Genomic DNA, 21,164 nt, shown 5'->3' on the forward strand with positions numbered 1-21,164 from the left:
TGGTGAGGGACCTTAACATTATTAACATAAAGGTGACGCAATAATAGGTCACCATAGTGCCACAAAAACGTCACTAAAACTGTTACGTTGCAATGAATCTGAACGACTATATTGTTTCCTTGCCTTTACGTTGCTATCAACAAAAAGTTATGGGATAGGCTGATCCGATAGGGCTATTGGAAGAGTTAATGTTAAGGATATATTTCGACGGGATTTGATCACGGATGTATAAAACATAAATAAGATCGTAGTTAAAAAAAAAATGAATTTAATATAATTTGTTAACGGGAAAATAAAACAAGAATGCAAGATCGAAAGTTGTTGCATGCATATTCTTATACTTGAAATAAAGGATTATATTAACCACAAAAGCTATGGGAGTGATTGAAATTAACCATCAAGTTATTAAAATTGAGAGGAAAGAAGACTTTTCCGAGTTGTTAAACCGATAAATTTGATTAAGGACAAATTTTAAGCAAAATCATAAGCATAACTTTCTAGTTGTTGGCTTAATAATTAACTAGTTTAGATCACGCTCGATGAATTGTGCTAAAGTAACGCCTCGTTAATTTTTTATATTTCACGTCATTATATTTTGATATGAGAACAAAAAAGAATAGAACTGTAAAATTATTCAAGAAAATTAAGTAAAATTAAATCGTAAAATAATAGTGGTATCTTATTAATTAGTCATTTTTTTTCGTTATTATATTTTTTTTCGAGAAAAAAATTTAAAATTAAAAATTAATACAAGAGAATTGAGTAATATGCTGAAATGTATTATTTTTAAAAGTATTTTTAACAAAGCTAATGATTCCAACTTATAAATTCACTCATTTTTTTTGTTATGAAAGTAATCAAAACGATTTATTGTTTTGTTTATACATGGTATGAATAGTATGAGTCAAGTCATTCTCAAATAATAGCATCAATAATAAAATATTTATTAGTTTATAATTTGATATTATTTATACTTTACTTAAAATATTATAGTTTAGTGTTTAGCGAAAATTATATAATTTGATGAAAAGATTAATGTTAGTGAAATGAATTATATAATGAAATACATTATAATTATTAATTTCCTTATTTAGTAAATACTTTTAAATTATTAATAGCTTCCTTATATAAAGAGATGCTTTTTGGGAAAAAAATTGTGAGTTCACCTATTATTTTAGTAGATAGGGGATAATATCATCATTCAAATATTTAGTAATTCGTAGTTTGATATAATTTTTTTTTTAATATTTAAATTAAATGATTATAGATTAGAGTTAGTAAAAAAAATATAATTTGATGAAAAGATTAATTTTAATGAAAAGATAATAATTTAATGAATTAAATTATTCTAATTATTAGCTTCCTAACTTAGTTAATGTATACATAATTGCTATTAGCTACCTTATTTAGAAAGATGTTTTTTGGATGAGAAGTTTGTTTTTTTTTTTTGGTGTAAATCGGGGTGTCCACCGTCGACAACAGTGTATGGATGAGAAGTTTGTGAGGTTGCCTATTCATTTAGTAAATAGGGGATTGCATATATATGAATCATGAATGATAAATAAGTAATCATACGTGTTAATTCATTCGTTCTCTTTAAAAAAGTGAAGACTAAGTAATCCTAGAATTTATGTAGCATACTCCCTCCATTTTAGGATATTTATTCACATTTTTGGGTATCTTATTCATTTATTTACCCTTTTATATTAGGAATGATTCTAATGGATAATTTAATCTTCTAAATCGATTTTTGTCAACTTATCATCCAATGCAATAATAATTAATAGAATAATAGCTAACAAAAATTATCTCCTAGGCGGTTTTATGCCATTAGAGTTTAATAGTCGACAGAATAAAGAGTCTAGTCAAATTAGTTGTCCTACTCCCAGTCTAGGTAGCACGGACACTTCTCTTAATCAGTCGTCCCGTGTCGGACACCGACACTCCTCGAACATACGTCGAAACGTGTTGGACACCTACAAAGCCGTGTCTAACTTTCTACATTTATTCGGGCACGTGTCTGACGCGTGTCCATGGTATTTCGGCCGTGTCCGACGCGTGTATGTCCATGACATTTGGACATCATTTGGGGTGAATGATGTTCTTTAAGCGTGAAATGAGTTGTCGAAAGAGATAAATTAAAAGATTCGTTTGGATGGTAAATGAAAACGAGTTATAATCAAGGGCAAGTTTTAGCTTCACTTATTTAAATTTAATATCAAATACTTTTATAAAAATAAAATGGAATGTTTATAATTATAAAATATATATTTTATTAAATTTAAATAACGTGTCCCGTGTCCTAAATTTCAAGGGATGCCGTGTCACGTGTCCGTGTCGTGTCCGTGTCCCGTGTCCGTGTCCGTTTTGGTGCTACCTAGCTCCCAGTTAGAAGCGTAGGTAGCTAGATGTTTTGTAATCCTTATTTTATGGAATTTTGAGAATAAAAATTGAAAAACTCGATCAAGCTTTGATCACAATCCATTATTCGAGATATAAGTCGAATATCCCCACGGAATCAAACTTATCCCTCAATCTCACGAGTCACGAGTTCAAGCCCTAGCATAAAATTTTTATTTCGCTTCCACTTTCGTATCAAGGCTCCTTTTCCGAAATTCAAGATTGTTTCATACGTGGGATTATTTATTGTTTTGGGACTTGGCGTTTATGGGGTAAAAACAGTTAAAAAAATGATTAGAAAAATTACATGCTTGAATCATTATTACACATGCTAATTAGGTGACATCCTATCATTGCCCATAGGACTCTAGTAACTAGTAAGTTTGTAACAAACCAATGAGAATGATTAAAAGCAAAAAAGGACAAAAGACGAGACCTTAAACCAAGAAATATATTTAGATTTCATAAATTAGTGAGGTTAATCCCCGAAAGAGACAAAAATACAATACGTCAATACTGTACTTGTTAGCAATTGTGCCTATAAAAAAGGCGTCAAATAAAACACGACCTTGGTGATTTTTTAATGGTAGCAGATGAAAACGTTATTGACTTTGACTATGACGTTTTGACATCGATGATCCTCTCCATTACCCCTTTTCTCCATTTCCTCTAATATAACAAAATAAAATTATTATTCCCTCTACCCCTCTTCAAAACAGCGAACCGTTAGATCATTCCGAAATAAAATTCGGACCCTTAAAAGGCACTGAAAGATACTGGAGAGGGTGGAGTACTGGAGAGAATTTTTTTACCCACTTTTGGTAATGCATCTACTAACCCATTCACGAAGGTGTATGCCGTTTAATATTTATTCTATGATGTTGTATGGTTAAAATGTCTCTTTTAAATTATTTACTCCCTCCGTCCCGGTCATTTGTTGTCCTTTTCCATATTTGGGTGTCTCAGTGAATTGTTGTCCTTTCTATTTTAAGAATAAATTTGATAAGTAATTTGATCATTCCACTCAATTTGTTCTACTTGTCATTTTGTAATTGGTCCCTTCCTCTTTCCTTGATTTTTGTGCCAAAACCAAAGGACAACAATTGACCGGGACGGAGGGAGTATTATTTATTTTAGAATTCATACGATTCTTAATGACTTAAAATCACTCACTATTATGTAGAGTTTATATATTTCTAATTTTCAATTGCAAATATTTTTTTTATTAACTGTTATTACAGCTATAGAAAAAAAAATATATATTAGGGAAAAAAATATATATGTTAGGGAAAAAAAATTAATACACTTCTTTAAAGACAATTTTTAGTAATTCCAGTAAAATAATATTTTGATGGAAACACATGCGTTATTATATTATAAATATTTCAATAATACATTTCCTTAAGAATAAACTTGCATTCGTGTCATACTACACACTCTTATCTAATTATACCGAGTCAAAAAAAAAAAACAAAATCATATTGGAAAAGAAAAAAAACTTGAGGTTTATTATATTGGCTAGTCGTTAGCAATGATATTATATTCACCAACAATTGATTAAACTCTACCAAACTTCTTTAGTTGATGTTCTTGACATGCACTTGTAAACTATTGTTAAACCTTGGTTCCTCGTGCTCCTAGCTACTAAAATCGGGTCTAATTGCAAAGAAAATGAACATTAGGTTTGGTATACAAAGTTAGTGTAATATATATTTTTTCTATTATTTAGACTTTGTGACGCCTTAGTTGAAGTTTGACGTCCGATTTGTTTTTAGTCTATAATAATAAGGTCAAAGTCTTATACTAAATACTCCGTAACTGAGTAAACATGGTTAGTTTATATATTTGCATATCATACATGCTTTGTTTATTCTTAATCTTGTTCAAACAGCCACCATGAATGTTAGACTCTTTTACACATATAACTAACCTTAACACTTTGTATATTTTGTGCACATGTGAATCCTTAACAACATTTTCTTTTAACGTAGTAACTAGTAAATGAAGACACATGTTTTAATAGATATTTTTTTTTTTGATGACGAGGGGGTTGAATCCCCCCGGGCTCATACATTCCCGCACCACCACATGGACCATGTAAGTCACCCCTTCGGGAGCTGCAGTGGCCAAGTGATCATCGCCCCAACTGGTAGTCGAACCCGGGACCTCTCAACTCCTGCATTTCTGCAAGTTTCAAGGTTTAACCCGGCTACCACTGGACTAACACCACTTGGTTATGTTTTAATAGAAATTACTATTATAGTACTACTATGTAAACCAGCCATGTGAACAATAACTTCAACCCACACATATAAGTATCGCACACCAGAGATTGTATTAGATAATAGTTGAATACTTCATAAATTCATTATTCTAGAATGAAACTTTTTCGAACTTATGAAGTAAACTCTACGCCTCTCTCTTCTTGATGCAAGCACGCAGCCCAAACACATGTGAAATTTAACAAGCTATCGTCAAATCAACATCAACCATACACGAAATTATAACGTACCGAATTTTATTCGTAAAACGTTTCTTTCCCAAAATAATATTCAAATCTTATAAACTTTAAAGTACTAGTGCATCTTCCATTTGGCTTAAAACCCTCAAAAATTATGGTGCATCAACTAATCTAACTTATCACAACCCTAGAAGCCAAAAGGACCAAATATAAGATAAGAATTGAGAGGAAATGGCCATAAAATGTAACACAAATTTGATTTCTTTTTTAGTTAGTGCATGCTCTTTTTAGTGGACATCTCCCTTTAATCACTTAAATCTAAAGGACACATTGCCTTAATGCCTTGCCCCATAAAATGACCCAACCCAACAAAAAAAATTGCATGGAATTTCGTCACACTAACTCCAAAACGATGCCGTTTTCTATAATCACACTCATGATACACCCCCTCCATAGCCAAAAGCTTTCATTGATGCTTACGGCGCGAAAAAAAGCAACCATCTATTAAAAGCAAAAGTTTCAATTAAATAATTAAATAAAAAATATAATACTCCATCCGTCATCCGTCATCCGTCCCGGTTATTTGTTTACCTTTAATTTTATCACAAAGACAACGAAAGAGGATCAGACAATTATTCGATGACAAATGGAATAAATTAAGTGTAGAGGATCAAAGACCCATTAAAAACATTATGAAAATAAAAAGATAAACAATGATTGAAATACCCGAAATAAAATAGGTAAACAAATAAGGACGGAGGAAGTTATAATAATAAAAACAAAAGGGCACTTATCAATTTCAACCATGATTTGTGCTAAAGTGTTCTACCTAAATATATATAAACACATTTGACACTTAAAAATATAAAATTTGTGTAAACAAAAACTTTGGAAAAGCCCAAAAAAGCTACTTATTAACAGTAAAATCACAACTTTAATCTCTTTTTTTCTTCAGTATTAACAATTTGTCTTCATCATCAAAAGAAGATTATTGTTGATAAAAAGAGCTTCTTGAAGATATTCTGTTTTTGCTCTGTTTCCAGAACAGTTCCTGATTTCTGGTAATAACCCACCTCTAATTTACTTCAATATTTACTTAATTGCAAATACTTGTGGAAGACGATTTTACACAATTATATGTAAAACGGTTCTTTTTGGTAACCCTTCTATTTTAACACGGGTCATGAATTGCTTGTGTTTTGGATTGGTCATACACAATCTTTGTGTAAGGCGGTTTCAGACAAGTATATGTGATTTATATGACTAAGTTGAGTTTTAGTTTAGTTTTGCAATGTGTGATGATTTATCATAATACCATAAAAATGCTCTGTTTTTTTTGCTCTGTTTCTATGTAATTACTATATTTAAATTAAGTAGATTTTAAGTGACAATTTGGATTTAATTAAGTGTTGATATTATCTTATACCTTACCTAGATTCTTGGGTTTTTGTCAAGTTTCATCTTTTTTTTTTTTATGTTGGTTTGTAAGAAGAAGAGAAAAAGTATGTTACCTTGGATTCACTTTGTCAATGCCAACAAAATTGACCCACAATATTATTTTATTTTATTTTATCGTAAAATTTTGTAAGGCGGTTTTACATTAACTTATTGTTAAATTGCCTCTAATCTTGCATAATTACCCTTACAAATGTAGTTAAAAAGTTTCGTGTTTACCAATTTTGGTAAATATAAAAGCCGAGTTTTACAATATGTTACTAAGTAGTATCCCGCGCTTAGCGCGGCCTGTTTTAAAATTTTATTATTATAATTGAAGAAAAATAACATAATTTATATATGACCTTTAACATTTTTTACTATAAATAAAAATAAATCAATTTTTCTCAAATTTATTTTTTTAGGTTTAACTTTAATGTTTTAAAATAAAGTACATACCGTTTTAAATAAAACTAATAAGTGTTAATTAATTATGCATGATCAATGTTTATAAATTATTTTATGACTGATCAAATATCATATTAATTAAAATAAAATTTATTCGAAGAATGCAACAATCAACATTAAGTTCTCAAATTATATCATTTCACTATACGTTATGTTCTAAATCAATTAATATTTGTTCAAAATAATGTGAATATAATTTTATGTAATTTTTAGTTTTTTATGTATAACGTGTGATATTTATGTATCAAACCTATAGAGTTCAAACTCAACTTATTCAAATGTTTTCATTGTGTCTTAGACGTGTTATGTGTCAAACATATCTATAAGAATTGCACCTTTTGTATTTTTAAACAACTATATATAAATGATGTTTAAGAGTTTATCTGTAAATAAAATAGGTTAAACTTTCTTAAATAATATTTTTTGAGGTTTAACTTCAAAGTATTTAGAAGTTGACATATAAAATATTTAACTAAACGTAATATTTAGCTAGTCATGATTAATATTTATACTCGACGTATACATATTTTAATTGAATATATTAAAGAAAAATATAACGCTTTTTCTACTTTTTCATGTCGTTTATAATATTATATTATTTTATAATCATTACTTTTATTTTGATTATTAAATGCACTCGCGATCACTGTGCACATACATACTCGTTATCACACTATTTAAACCTATCAAAATCTCACATATATTCAGTTTTTCGCAATATATTTTTTTTCATTCCCACATAAAAACTTATGTTTTAGTAGTTTTTTAAGTTATGTTTTTAAGAAATACAATGACTCTTCCAAATATATTTTTCTTAAGATTTAGTGGTTTAAGTTTTATAACTTTTTCAAAATGTCTTTTTACGTAAACATAAAATATTATGAGACACTCACTTTAATCATCTCTACAAATAAAAATATTTCAATAAATATAATGAAAATTATACTCAATTTGAAGCATTTTTCGTAATGAACGTAATTATTCACGTTTTAGAATTTATATCAAAATAATTTTTTAATAAATTTAGTATCAAATCACCATAATTATTTAATTTAATTTTATAATAAAATTTATTAAATTATAATATATTTTCTTTGAGATTTATACAAATTTATTATGTTTATATTTAATGTTCAAATTTGTAATTAATACTTGTATTTAATGTTTGGTTGACACGTGGCACATTCACGATTTTCAACCCGATTATATATATATATATATATATATATATATATATATATATATATATATATATATATATATATATATATATATATAGATAGATAGATTGTAAAACCGCCTTATAGAAGACCTTTTTTTTTAACATTCCATGATAACAAATGTTTGGAGAAATGCTAAAAAAAGTAGTAACCTCCTTTAAAGAATCTCTTTCATTTAAAATAAATTTGTTGGATATGAGTATATATGACTTAGAAAGAAAGCAATATATACCTTGAAAGTTAAAACTAATTACATTCATCATATATTGTACTATAAAAAAGAAGACTTTGTTAGGTGGCAAACTATCACGAGTTTTTTCTCTACACCAAATAAATTTTTAACCATCATTATTACTCATTATGTTCATTCTTGCAATTTGCATGCTACTCCTATGTTGTTAGGTAAGTTAATATTACAAATATGTCAACTACTTCCTCCGACTCAACAGGTTGTTTACACTTTTATTCTTTTGTGAAGCCTAGTTTTTTTCTCTTTAGTTTCAATTTAATGTAAAACACATGTTAATTTCTGTTGAATACAATTTGCAGATCAAAAGAAGGGGCGTTGTAGTGGAAATCACTTAATTCTTAACTTTCTTAAATCATAAATCCAATGGTTTAAGAAAAGTTAAATTTCATTTGAGATGGAGAGTAGTACCACCAAAGAAAAGTATCCGGGTCTAAGAGACGGATCTTGGTTGGGCCAGTTTCGATATGGGTCGAACCCGTGGATGGCAAGATATGTATATGGTTTCATCTTCCTCATTACAAATTTTCTAGCTTGGGTTATTCGTGATTATGGCCAAGATAGTATGAAACATATGGGATTGGGAAGTAAGTATCTTGTACTAGTATTTTTATTTTTATTTTTTATTTTATCATGCTTTCTTCGTTAAGTTAAATTTAATATATGCAATTTTCGACGCAAATTTATTTTTGGGTCAGCTGAAAACAGCTTCTTTATACGGTTTAATACAGGATAAGGCGGTGTGTATATCCGACCCCTTAGCTGTTGAGGCACTTAATTAATGTTGGTGGTGTTGCATTCAGTTAAGATACAAACTAAAATCGAATATTAAATTATTTTGTCTTTTTCAATTTTTGTAGGATTCAAAGAATGCCATGGTGGTTCAGACTGTTCAGGCACGGAAGGAGTACTACGCGTGAGCTTGGGATGTTTTGTATCCTCTAATTTTATGAAATGGTAAACGGTTCATTGGGGTCGTGGTTTGTTTGGATTTGTTATTAAAGTGCATTTCTAGTAACATGTCATGTCGTATCAGGCTGTAAAGGTCATGTCATGAAGGTATGAGTCGGGTTATAATTTTAGGTCGTGTTTATGAAGTTTTTTTTTTCCTTTCGTGTGTAAAAGTTTTAGGTATGAGTCGGGTTATAATTTTAGGTCATTTCGAGGTGGTTTTATTTGCTAATATTATGTTTAACCTTGACAAACAAAAAGCTGTTCTTTCTGGCAATGTTCATCTCTTCCGTTGGAACCTCAAAAGTGCATGACCGGCGAGACACGTGGCATTCTGGATGGTGGGTTGCCAAGGCTACAATGTTTGGAGGGTTCATGGTTCTCCCATTCCTGTTTCCTTCTTCCTTTGTCTACATCTATGGTTAGTCACTTAGCCTACTCAATAATACTCCTAGAGTATTATTATTGTCATATCGTCTCATACAAGAATTACATATCATTACATATCTATTGTTTCGGAACTGATTAAATAACTTTCTGTTTTTGGCAGGAGAAATTGCTCACTTTGGTGCCGGGTAATATATTGTTTTTTTAGTTGAATATATCCAAGCATTTTGATGGTTGAACTACATCACAAAATTCTTACCTTTTTTTCTTCATCATATATTACAGGATCTTTCTCTTGATCCAGCTTGTGAGTGTGATTACTTTCATCACATGGCTGAATGATTGTTGCCAAACAGAGAAATACGCAGTCCGATGGTAATATTTCGCCCCTTTGCTTGCAGAATAATGTTTTAGAAATCGATATAAGTGTAGGCATGTCAAACGGTTCATCCAGAGAGACTGAGTCGGTCAATTCGTGTCAGATCATTTTAGGTTTATCATGCAGTTTAGATCAGGTCAGTTCCAAGTCAAGTTTTTTTTAGGGTCTTATGCGAACTAAGACGAATCACCAATATGATTGATTATCAAGGTCAAGTTGATTTTGTTAGGTCTTCCAACGAGCCTGTCTATCTAGGAACCAAAATTGTCATAAAGGTCATTTCTAATGACATCTGATAAAATTGGAACGATACATAGAAAAGGCCGTAAACTTTAGTCAAAAAGTGGCCATTTACAAACACAATTATTGTTTTGCTTTATTTTAAACTATATGATGTAATCTAAGATATACTAATTTGTGCAGTAAGATACACTCAACAATTGTAGCCATAACAGCATACATAGTGTGCATAGTGGGGATAATAATGATGTATTTGTGGTATGCACCTGAAACATCATGTCTTCTCAACATCTTTTTCATCACTTGGACTCTTGTTCTTCTTCAGCTTATGACTAGTGTCTCTCTACAACCCAAAGTAAGTGTCTTATCCTCCGTATTATACTCTTTCCGTCTCAATCATTTGTAATAGTTGTGTGGCTAAAGTTATAGTCTTGTTTGTACAGATTAACAAGGGATTCTTAACTCCTGGGCTTATGGGACTTTACATTGTTTTTCTCTGTTGGTGTGCTATCAGAAGGCAAGTCCATTAGCCATTGTCGTAATTTTGATTAGTCGAATAATTATGATGGAAGGATCTTACAAGTATCACGATCTTATGTGCGATATGTTTTCCTGTTTAGTGAACCTGCTGGAACCAGCTGCAACCGGAAGGCCGAGGCTTCCAGTAGGACTGACTGGCTTACCATCATTGTAATTTCTCATCACCTTTTTCACCTTCACTGATCTTCAGTAATCCCATAGGATGAATTTAATTTATTTCAGAATAAAGGGAAAAATCTAATCTTTACTGGGAAAAATCTAATCTTTACTCTAAAATATTCTGCAGAGTTTCATCGTCGCACTACTGACAATAGTATTCGCAACCTTCTCGACTGGCATTGATTCACAGTGTTTCCAGGTAAATTATTCATTTAATAGATATACTTCTTGAAAATACTGCAAGTCTAGAAGATAAGCCTAAATGTAAGCATGAACATGTGTAGTTCTGGAAAAAGGAAACAGAAGCAGATGAGGATGTACCATATGGCTATGGCTTCTTCCATTTTGTTTTCGCTACCGGGTCTATGTACTTTGCTATGCTGCTCATTGGTTGGAATACTCATCATGCAATGAAAAAGTAAGTTTTTTTGTTTACAGAGAAATTTCTTTTCATTTATTTTCGTTTTCACGGAGCTGGAGACGGACTAATCCTTTGGCATCGGAACATGCTACAGAAAAATATATAAAATGACTGATATTTTCACCTGAATCGAACTTCTATCTAGGTCCGCCGCCACTGTCTGGAATTTTAAACCGGTTTGATATATGACAGGTGGACGATCGACGTGGGATGGACAAGCACCTGGGTTAGAGTAGTAAACGGATGGTTGGCTGCTTGTGTATACAGTGAGTGACAATTTGTCTCGAAATGACCTTTTTTTACGGTGGTACAAAAAGCAGGCTTGATGAAAGTTGAATGTTTCATTGTTTTGTTGCAGTGTGGATGCTTGTGGCGCCTGTTATACTAAAGAGCAGACAAACTGCTGATATTCCCTGAAAAAGGTCTCGTTTATTGATGAGTAATTCTTTGATTCATTATTGTACCAGTGACATGTGAAGACACGCCACAAAAGGGGGGAGAAGATAGGATTAGTAGGAGGGACCGGATCGTCTCCGGTTACTGGGGACAGTGCTCGAGATAACAAAGCCGAAGAAGCTTAAATATTTAGTACAATTATTGAATTATTTGTCACGTTTTATGGTTATGAGTATTGAATCATCCAGTGATTGGAGTGTATCTTAGTGCGTAGCGGGTTGATATATGGATATAGAGTAGCTTAAGGGGCTTCGAGCCTGACTATGAGATCCCGCACAGCGGGCTCAACTATTGAGTGTGTAGTCGAATGGGATCCCTGATAAGTAGAGATGGGAGTTCCTGAAAGGTTTTTGTAACTATGATATTCACTTTGTATATATACTCTACAGAAGTTAGTACTATACTATTCTTATAGAAGCTCTCATTTTCCAATTTACTAAAGTGAAAAACAAATGTTAGACACAAGTACACAACAAAAAGTGACGTGAAAAATAATAGCGGGGGTGGTGGTGGTGGTGTGGGGGGGGGGGGGGGGTTTCAATGAAAAACCATCGCAGCTGATGGATTTCGGAGATGGTCGTAAGACTCAGGCGCTTCTGAGTTGCGATGAACAAAGACATTCAACAGGCATTGTTAAATTTAATTTCACAATGAAAATGGATAGGATTCAGCATGCCAAAAATATCAACTAGTGGCAAGGTCAAGTAAAAAGAATAACGGTTGGCTACAAGTTCAGAATACGATAAATTTTGTTTCCACATTGACCGTCTTTAAGAGGTCTTCAGTTTGAGAAAAAATTCACCGACGTCTCAACTCGTAGTCGGGAATTATGGTCGGTCAAAGTTTATTCGTTAAAAAATGTTTGACCAACCATAACTACCGGCTACGAGCTCAAAATGCGGTGATTTTTTTTTCAAATTGAAGGCCTTGACGAGATAATTTGTTTGAAAAAAAAATTACCATTTTGTGAATTTGTAACAGAGAATTGTCGGTCAAAGTTTTTTTGTGAAAAACGAGGGGTACACGAGAAAACGAAAAATTTTAGAGGTACACGAGAGAATATCCCAAAACAAAATTACACATTTATTCAAGCAAATTATCAATATTCACAAAAGGTCAAGTAAAAAGAATACACAATAGACGCAGCTGAGCGCCCACTAGTATAATAATCAGATGATACATCAACACCATACCAAGCTACACGAAGATTATAAATTGATACAACTGAATAACGGAAGCTAAGGATTTCTCAAGAACAACTCCATCTTAATATGAACGAAAACACCAAACGCCACCTATCTGTTCCATCTCCCGTTGTCAATAGCACTTGATGGTGGTTCTCTTTTACAATTTTACAATGGTAAAATATTTATACAGGGTCAAAGCAAACAAACACATTGTCGAGCAAGACGATTACAAAACTTCCTCGTGATGTGTACTGTGTAGAACACCTAATCTAAGGCAAGGCGAGTAGACAGGACAAGGCTTTCAACCAAATGGGTTTCCACCAACTGAAGGGTTTGGTGTGGTACCGAAGCTTCCAAAACCCTGAGGCCTGCATAGTGCATTTAAAATCGTTCAATGAGAGATCCAGACTAGGTATAAAGGCACCTAAGTTTAACACATGGCTTGGTTTTGGTTGCTTGACCTTCGCTCTTTGGGTCTTTCTATTAAAGGTTGCTTTAGCGCCCTTCAGGGCTTTTGCCTCTATGTTCCCAACTTATATGAACCTTAGACAGATGTAACAACCTCTGATGGGTCATTTCCCCATTCTTGACGAGATTGGACTAGAGTAAAATATCTCTATATGATACCCTATGCTTTCCGTCCAAAGAGAAATTCGGTAAGTTTCCTAGTGCGTCATTTCCCCATTGTTGGCGAGATGGGACTAGACAACCTTACTGAAAGTCGCACTGTTGCACACAGAATTGAATAACAGCCATGAGCCCGTGACGCTACATTGTGGCCAAGCTATATGAAGGTTACCACCACCATATGTTGAGGCAATATCAGATGCATGTTTATTATTTAGGCAACCACTGAGATCAGTCCTTGAAGGGTAATTTTGATATCAAGTTTCAAACAACACTTCCATTGGCACCAGACAACATCACTTTTACTTCAGGTTCAAGCAGACATGAAGTAGGCTAGAGAAATCAAGGGTAAAGGCCGCATAATTTGGACTTCCCCAAACTGTGCAACTTTTACCTGGGGGAGAGGGTGGGGGGGACTGGGGAGGGCGAGAGATTCTTTCATTATTGGGTAGCATTGCCTAAATGTCAAAAATAATATTTTACCTGGAAGGTGGCATATTACTGTGTAGTTGCTGGCCCATGTATGCCCCTGAAGATTTTGAAACAAGAATTAGAAGACTTCATAATTAATGTCAACCACGAGCAATTTGAAACATGATTGTACAACAACAATAAAAGAGAGAAGATTAAGATAAGGGCAAAAAAGCAGAATCAATTCCACTGGATTACTACCTGGCATAGGCGGTGCAAATGATGGTCCATTAGGAGGTATTGTTGATGGATAAGATGATAACTGAGTTGGCATCCACGAGGGTCTAGAACCCCTCTGACCTCCAGGAGCACCCATATTAGGCAGAGCCGTATGCATGGAAGACATTGAAGGGAACTGTAATAAATACATGTTGGAGAATTACAAGAATCAAGCACAGCACCAAACAAATCACCAAAAAAGTAAAAATATACCCACTAGTTTCAGGACTGTAGATGATAAGTGTTTTTTTCTTTGTTTTCTACTTGTAGTTCTTTGCATAAATAGTTACTCGCTTCATCCCAAATTTTGGTCCCTATCTGACTTGGGTGGTTAATGATATAAACTTTAACCGACATTTGTTCACAATATATAATTGTTAATCTGTACAACAATTAAGAATTGCATGACAATAGTTTGTCTTAAAGATCAAAGTTGACAAATTATGCTCCGTACATATTATCTCCATATATATTTAGAGTTGACTACAAGTGTCAAATGGGAAAGAGTACACTTTTCAGACTTTGCACATGTTACAACATTTTAAAGGCATACACCGTGCTAATACATTGCCCAATTCACAACAATTAAACAAATCATCTCAAAAAGGATGATATGAATCCAAAAAATTAGGTTGTGTGCGTTCTATTCATAATTTATTGTACCAGTCCTAACAGACGTAATGTAGGTCCAAGACTACAGCAAACAACTTTGTACTTCTTCAAAGATGATGAGATAAATTGAACGAAACTGACTTTTGATACCATTATCTAGTGCTTTAATATCTCCACAACTAACTTTTGATACCGTTATCTATTGCTTTAATATTTCCACAGCGGACTTTTCATACCATTATCTAGTACTTAAATATCTCGTTCAGAGATTCTGACTTTAATCCCCTAATACATCAATGAATACAAGATATGCAAAACACGTGTTTTATGATTAATGTGTGAATCAATGACCTACCGCAGCAGCTTGTGAGGGAGATGCTTCAGCATTTACATCAAAAGGGTTAGCTGATCTAATTGGCTGAGGAAATGACGGCATTGACTGTACATGCAGGCAAAAATTACAAAATCAACTTTATGCATGAAAGCGAAAAAATAAAACAAAATTAAATTAAACAAATTAGAAGCATAGAACGGAGATATACCATCGCAGTGTTATATTGCATGGGAAATCGCATGCCAGGATGCATGCCTGGATGCATACCAGTTTGCCAACCAGGACCTTGATACGGAATGGGAGAGTATGTAGCAGTAAACAGATCCTGAACAGCAATTTGAAGTCTTCTTGAATAATTTGACTAGCCATACTATTCAGGTTGATAAAAAAAAAAGCAAGGAAACCATACCGCCGGTAGTGCTTGCCTCCTGCTGGCTTCAGCTTCTTTTGCCTGTGCTGCAGGGGTTGGAACAACCTGTGGTGCTTGTGTGAAAGAATGCGGTGCTTGTGGAACAGGATTACCAGTCACTCCCTGTGAATTGTAGGTGTATCAGCAGCATATCTTTGAACTATTATTTTTTGTTTAAAATGACTACATCTTAACTATGGCATACAAGTATAAGACTATAAGTTACTCTCTTCATCCCGTTTATACTGTCCTCATTTAACTTTCGTGGTCAAATGGTGTCAACTGACCAGCATTTTCTCACAGTTTAAGTATCCATAACATTTTAAAAACGATGATATGAAAATTACTACTATGCATTTTTGAATAAATCTAAGGTCCAAGTTTGACATATGTTGGTCACCAAAGTCCAACAGGGACAAAGAAACTGGGATGGAGGTGGTGTTACTATAGCTTTCAAAACAATATCCTGTAATTTATCGATATTAGCTAATGTAGCTCCACCTGATAACTTAAATTGCCAGCATAGCCAGAAACCAACTGAGAAGCAGCAGGCTGATTGACAGCAACTGTAGAAGGTGGTTGCGGAATCTGCGTACCATGCCATTGAACTCCACCATTTGTAGGCATAGTGGGAGCCAGGCCATGCCCAGGAGCTACACCTCCAGAAGATGATGTCAAAGTGGTCAATGATGAGGTCACAAAGGCCCCAGAGGGTGCCGTTGCCGAGGTATTACTCACAGAATCATTGATAAAATTGCCACTGGATGACGCTGGAAACATGTCATTTGAAGATTTAGGAGCATCGCCACCACTGGCTGGAGCAAACAGATCGAAGAGCGCAGATTCAAGTGAACTTGAATTTGGAGGTGTTTTTTGAGACACGTCTTTTTCCACTTTTTCCACAACATTGTCAAAACAAGCCCAATTATCATCACTTGGTGTATTAGTTGCCTGTGGAACTGATTGATCCACAACTGATTGCTGAACTTGTGTTGCAGCAACCGGCTTAGATGAAGCATCAAAGTCAATCAAAGAGGTTTCCCTTTTAAGCTCTGTTGGATTGCCATTACTTGACGCTAAGCTACTGGAGGAGGCTGTTCTCTGCAAGACAGATTATCAAATGATTTTTAGCCCAGCATAATCCATAATAGTCAATGAAGCCAACTTACAAACTGAGATGGATAACATAAATAAAACAATAACTGAATACAACATTACCTGTGTTATCACAGCACCCTCAGCAACTTTGACACTATTGGCTCTAGGAGGCTCACTAATTCGGAGAGGTATGACATTGTCTCCCAGTATATCTCTAACAGGTCGGACGACAGGAGGACTGGAAATACTGGAATCATTTTGGCTATCAGGCGACCTCATTTCAGACTTGAATTCTCCATCAGAACTACGACGATCATCCGACCTTCTCCCGTTAGAAAATCTATCTTCACGCCGCCAATCACTAACAATTCCAGAACGGACAGGACTTCTCCCATAGTCACTGTGCCTCCGATTGTCTTGACCATAATCTGGGCTTCTCACATCATGACCAGGACTTGGTCTGTCACTATAACGACGTTCATCATCATACGGTGGGCTGCGAGATTCACTTCGATATGACTCGGATCTCCTATTTTCATTTGGTTCTACTTTATCACCCTAAAACATGTATAACCGTGTTAGGCTAAGGAGACGCTTTCTTTCAAAAGAAGGGCACAGTGTCATGCAAAATAACTTTGTTAAACTGTAATCTACGGCATACTCAATTACTTCATGGGTTTACCTAATCCTACAAACCTTACCCCTAAACAGCTAACACAGAAGAGATTAGTAAAATGAAATAATTAAAAGTTCAGATCATCTAAGCATTTTCACCTGTGAAGGTCTGTCAATGCTGCTTTCACCAGTATATCTTCTATCTACATAGACATGTTTGATAAAGGTTCGTAGCTTGTCCACGTTGCTGGCAAGGAAATGAAATTAAAAAGACAATCAAATAGCCAAATCATCAGGAATAGAGTATATTCGCCAACTTTAAGCAACATTTTCTTCTTCTTTTATTAAAAAGACAATCAAATAGCCAAATCATTAGGAATAGAGTATATTCGCCAACTTTAAGCAACATTTTCTTCTTTTTATGTTAATTGGAATTTGAGAATAAACAAGAAAAAGGTCAACTCCATGAAAGCAGGAGAGAACATAGACTAAGAAAGCCACACTGCTTAACCTCACAAGCAGCTATGAAAACTTGTTTTGACACAAACAAGAAATATCAGAGATAACTAACCTGCTATCAGGAGCCTTTAGATTTTGAGAGTCCCAATCTTTAAAGAAAATTTCTCTAGCACGCTGAAAGTACAGTAAGCAACAATACGAATACTTAAGAAACCACAAATGAGTGATAAAGATACAATAAAACTGAATGTACTTTACTGTCAGCAAACCTCATTTCCTCCAGCCTGAAGAGAAGCAATTTCTTGCGCTGAAAATTTGGCCATAGATACTGACTTAACTCGATGTGTGAACTCACGGCTGAAAATACAACAAAACTGTCAAAACCCCACCTTGCACTCTTCCACTTTAGCATTAAACATCCAAACAAGCACCAGTTCTAAAATAAGGAATCAAATAAACATAGGAGCACTTACTGAATGCCACCGCAAGTTGTGCAAACAAATGTTGAGAAGGTGATGCACACATACTGGGGACCCTGAATGTATGAATAATACATATGTGAGTACTTGCACACAGTACACATATATCCTAAATTTCAAAGAAAATAAAACTCCAGCACGTACACATAGCTTTAATTAATAAAAATCAGTAACTGTTCCAGAGAAATAAAACATAACAAACAATGTAGAAGAGGTTAAAGAAAACACAGACATGAGAATCGTCCCTTCAGTTGTAAAAACGCATGGCATAAACAATCAAAACGGCCTCTTGTTAGATAGCTAGTATCTAACTTAGATATGTGAGGCACATTGACTGTCCCCCGTATTGAGTAAAAATAGTTTATAAGCAAACGTCTCTATTAGTCCTGCTCTATAAAGTTCTATACATTTGATTTTTGCACAAAGTTTTAGGAAAAGTAGGAAACGTAGGATCAACATTTGCACTTAATTACCCTCCAACATATCCCATCATTGCTTTCAATATAGAAGGTACAACTAGAGGTGGCAATCGGTTAGGCCGAGTTGGGTTCGGGTAGAGCCTTGTCTTATTCGGGACATTTTGGGTCTAACTACATCCGGGTTGAGTTCGGGACGCTTATGGGTCGGGTTAGTCGGGTCAATTCTTGGCTCAAGTTTGGGTTGTTGTTATCGGGTCGGGTCATTCTGATAATTTGCCGAACCAAGACATGTTTGGGTCTTGTCTGGTTTGGCTCCTTAATTCATTATCAGGTCGATTTTTTTCCGATTATTTTACTGTTGAATTCGGGTCATTATCAGACGACGTTATAAGGTTAGTTAATGTTTAATACTTTTACAAACATTGTTCATAATACGTGAAAAGGAATGAATTGTTATGGTCTTTGAATGACATCATTTATAACATACAAAGATTGATTCAATTGCCTTGACCCTTCGTCTATGTCGGGGTTATATTCCAAGTCAATTTCTCTTTTGGATCAGGTCAATTTTAGGATATCTTTCGAGTCGGGCAGCTATTGGGGTCAGGGTGGGTCAGGTCGAAACAAGTATAGGGTTGAGTCAAATTACAGGTCGAGTTGGGTTTGGTATCAGGTCTAAACTAATCAGGTTGCCTCGGGTCGGTTTCGGTTTGCAGCATTTTCTAGTATTTTCTAGTAATGTCGGGTCGGGTTTGTTCGAGTTTGGGTCGATTCAGACTTGCCAGATCTAGCTTTAGGTACATCTGTAACTTTGTTACTTAATACTTACCAAACTAAATGAATGGAACACAATAAGAAAACAGACATTATCATAAGTAACAAAAACGCCACAAACGGCGATTAACTAAGCGAGGTTAACGTCTCAAACAGAAGTAGCTCAGAAACATAAAAACAGGAAATACCTACAAAAAATCCACCAGGTTTTTGCACTCATTACAATACAATGCAACAATATTGGCACATTATCAAGACAAGAAAGATCATAAGCACACCAGATAACTATCAATCAGCGAGTCCAGCACAAGCTACAAGAAGTTGTTTTCACTCTTTGTACAAATCAAACAACAAAATAAACAAGCAAAACACTGTTAAAAAGTGCATAGCGAATCAAAGCAAGCAAACGAGCAAACAAAAGAGGTATTCAACAGAAGCAAACTCATAAGCACACAATTTAGTAAACCTAACACCAAATTCACTACAAACTACACTAAACTTTCCGCTCTTTGCACAAATCAAGCAACATAATAAACAATAAAAAAAAACAGTTCCTAAGCCTAAAATCGAATCTACGACAAACAAATTAGCTACCAAAAGTGATAATCAACGGAAACAAACTGATAACCACACAAGTTAGTAACCTAACACCAAATTCACTACAAGCTACACTAAACTTTTCGCTCTATGCACAAATCTAGCAACATAATAAACGAGCAAAAAAACGGCTACGAAGCGTAAAATCAAACGGACAGCAAACAAAGTCGCAACCAAAACGAGAAAAAAAAAACAGACAAAAATTATACCAGAACATTGCAATTGATACACTTGCGATTTCCGGGTTGTTTAAGAAGAGCACGTATGATTCTCTCGTTTTTCTCATCTTCTTTCACTCTACTCGCCATTTCTCAAATCAAATCACTGCATATCATCAACAAAAACAAACACAATAAAATCAGAAGTTAATAACAAAATCAAAAACGTAATTAAGCAGATCTAAGTAGTAAAACAGCAAGAAATCAGCAAAAACCCTAAGAAAATCGGAAAAAAAATTACCTAAATCGTCGAAATTGATTAACTGTAGAAATAACAGAAATGAAGATTAATTGAATATATGAATGAATTGAAATTGAGAATTGATTAGAGAGATAGAAGAGTTGTTTGGTGGAATAATTATGATGATGATGGTGTTGTATAGTGTATGAGACCACCAAAGTTACAGCTCAAATTGTACTGGTTTTTTTGAGAGAGACAAACAATAAAGGAGATCCAATTAATGTTAGAATAATAATAATTGAAATTAATTAATTAATTAAATTAAAATGGAAGAAAGGAAGGAGAGAATCTAGAGATAGAAAGAGAGAGGGAGATCGATGATGAGAGTTAAAAGTTGGCGCAGTCTTACTTTGACTGTCTTTGGACTTGGACTATTTTTTTGTTGAAACTAATCAAATGTAATGTGGTTTGGATTTGAGTTATTTGACTTCATTTTAGGTGTTTCTATAAGTTGGGCTTTGGGTTGTTTCGTTGGACTGATTCAAGTTTAGTACCACTGTCTTTGGACGGGTTCGATTCAGCTTAGTTGTTCTTTCTAGCTTACTTTCAGCTTATTTCAGTTCATCTTAATTTTATTTAGTTCAACTTCATTCAATTCAGTTCAGTTCAGTTCATCTCTTCACAAATTAACCCTTACACGAG

At 34.0% G+C, this 21,164-nt stretch overlaps 2 protein-coding genes across 5 annotated transcripts; one reads left to right on the forward strand and one right to left on the reverse strand.

The window, feature by feature from the left end:
• The first annotated feature begins 5,727 nt into the window (after positions 1 to 5,727).
• LOC141605952 (uncharacterized) lies at positions 5,728 to 12,180 on the forward strand. 4 transcript variants are annotated; one of them, XR_012526539.1, is made up of 13 exons: positions 5,728 to 5,922; positions 8,533 to 8,817; positions 9,091 to 9,164; positions 9,443 to 9,602; positions 9,732 to 9,756; positions 9,854 to 9,943; positions 10,371 to 10,542; positions 10,631 to 10,704; positions 10,808 to 10,877; positions 11,014 to 11,085; positions 11,171 to 11,304; positions 11,453 to 11,573; positions 11,666 to 12,180. XR_012526539.1 is itself a non-coding variant. In XM_074424886.1 (13 exons), exons 2-13 carry the CDS (start codon positions 8,628 to 8,630, stop codon positions 11,722 to 11,724), a joined length of 1,194 nt encoding a protein of 397 aa, XP_074280987.1. In that variant the 5' UTR covers positions 5,728 to 5,922; positions 8,533 to 8,627; the 3' UTR covers positions 11,725 to 12,180. The 4 variants fall into 4 exon arrangements, 3 of the variants coding, with proteins under 3 accessions (XP_074280987.1, XP_074280988.1, XP_074280989.1); XM_074424886.1 differs by having other exon boundaries at positions 11,500 to 11,573; XM_074424887.1 differs by lacking the exon at positions 5,728 to 5,922 and adding an exon at positions 8,214 to 8,385 and having other exon boundaries at positions 11,500 to 11,573.
• A 643-nt stretch (positions 12,181 to 12,823) lies between these two features.
• Positions 12,824 to 20,943, reverse strand: LOC141605951 (uncharacterized). The gene is made up of 14 exons (XM_074424885.1): positions 20,523 to 20,943; positions 20,273 to 20,387; positions 18,268 to 18,329; positions 18,064 to 18,151; positions 17,907 to 17,968; positions 17,495 to 17,582; positions 16,841 to 17,278; positions 16,124 to 16,723; positions 15,623 to 15,745; positions 15,422 to 15,538; positions 15,235 to 15,318; positions 14,250 to 14,403; positions 14,061 to 14,106; positions 12,824 to 13,318 (listed from the first exon to the last, which is right to left on the reverse strand). The coding sequence occupies exons 2-14, from the start codon at positions 20,369 to 20,371 to the stop codon at positions 13,252 to 13,254; spliced, it is 2,028 nt and encodes a 675-aa protein (XP_074280986.1). The 5' UTR covers positions 20,372 to 20,387; positions 20,523 to 20,943; the 3' UTR covers positions 12,824 to 13,251.
• Between the last annotated feature and the right edge of the window lie 221 nt (positions 20,944 to 21,164).

Source organism: Silene latifolia, chromosome 10 (assembly GCF_048544455.1).
Source record: "Silene latifolia isolate original U9 population chromosome 10, ASM4854445v1, whole genome shotgun sequence".
NCBI lineage: Eukaryota > Viridiplantae > Streptophyta > Magnoliopsida > Caryophyllales > Caryophyllaceae > Silene > Silene latifolia.

Coding starts and splice junctions, on each gene's coding strand:
- LOC141605952 (XM_074424886.1), top strand. CDS start 8,628: ATGGAGAGTAGTACCACCAAAGAAAAGTATCCGGGTCTAAGAGACGGA. Junction 8,818..9,090: donor GAAACATATGGGATTGGGAA/GTAAGTATCTTG, acceptor CAATTTTTGTAG/GATTCAAAGAATGCCATGGT. Junction 10,705..10,807: donor TGTTGGTGTGCTATCAGAAG/GCAAGTCCATTA, acceptor TTTCCTGTTTAG/TGAACCTGCTGGAACCAGCT.
- LOC141605951 (XM_074424885.1), bottom strand. CDS start 20,371: ATGGCGAGTAGAGTGAAAGAAGATGAGAAAAACGAGAGAATCATACGT. Junction 16,724..16,840: donor AGGGTGCTGTGATAACACAG/GTAATGTTGTAT, acceptor TCTGTCTTGCAG/AGAACAGCCTCCTCCAGTAG. Junction 14,107..14,249: donor ATTTGCACCGCCTATGCCAG/GTAGTAATCCAG, acceptor CAAAATCTTCAG/GGGCATACATGGGCCAGCAA.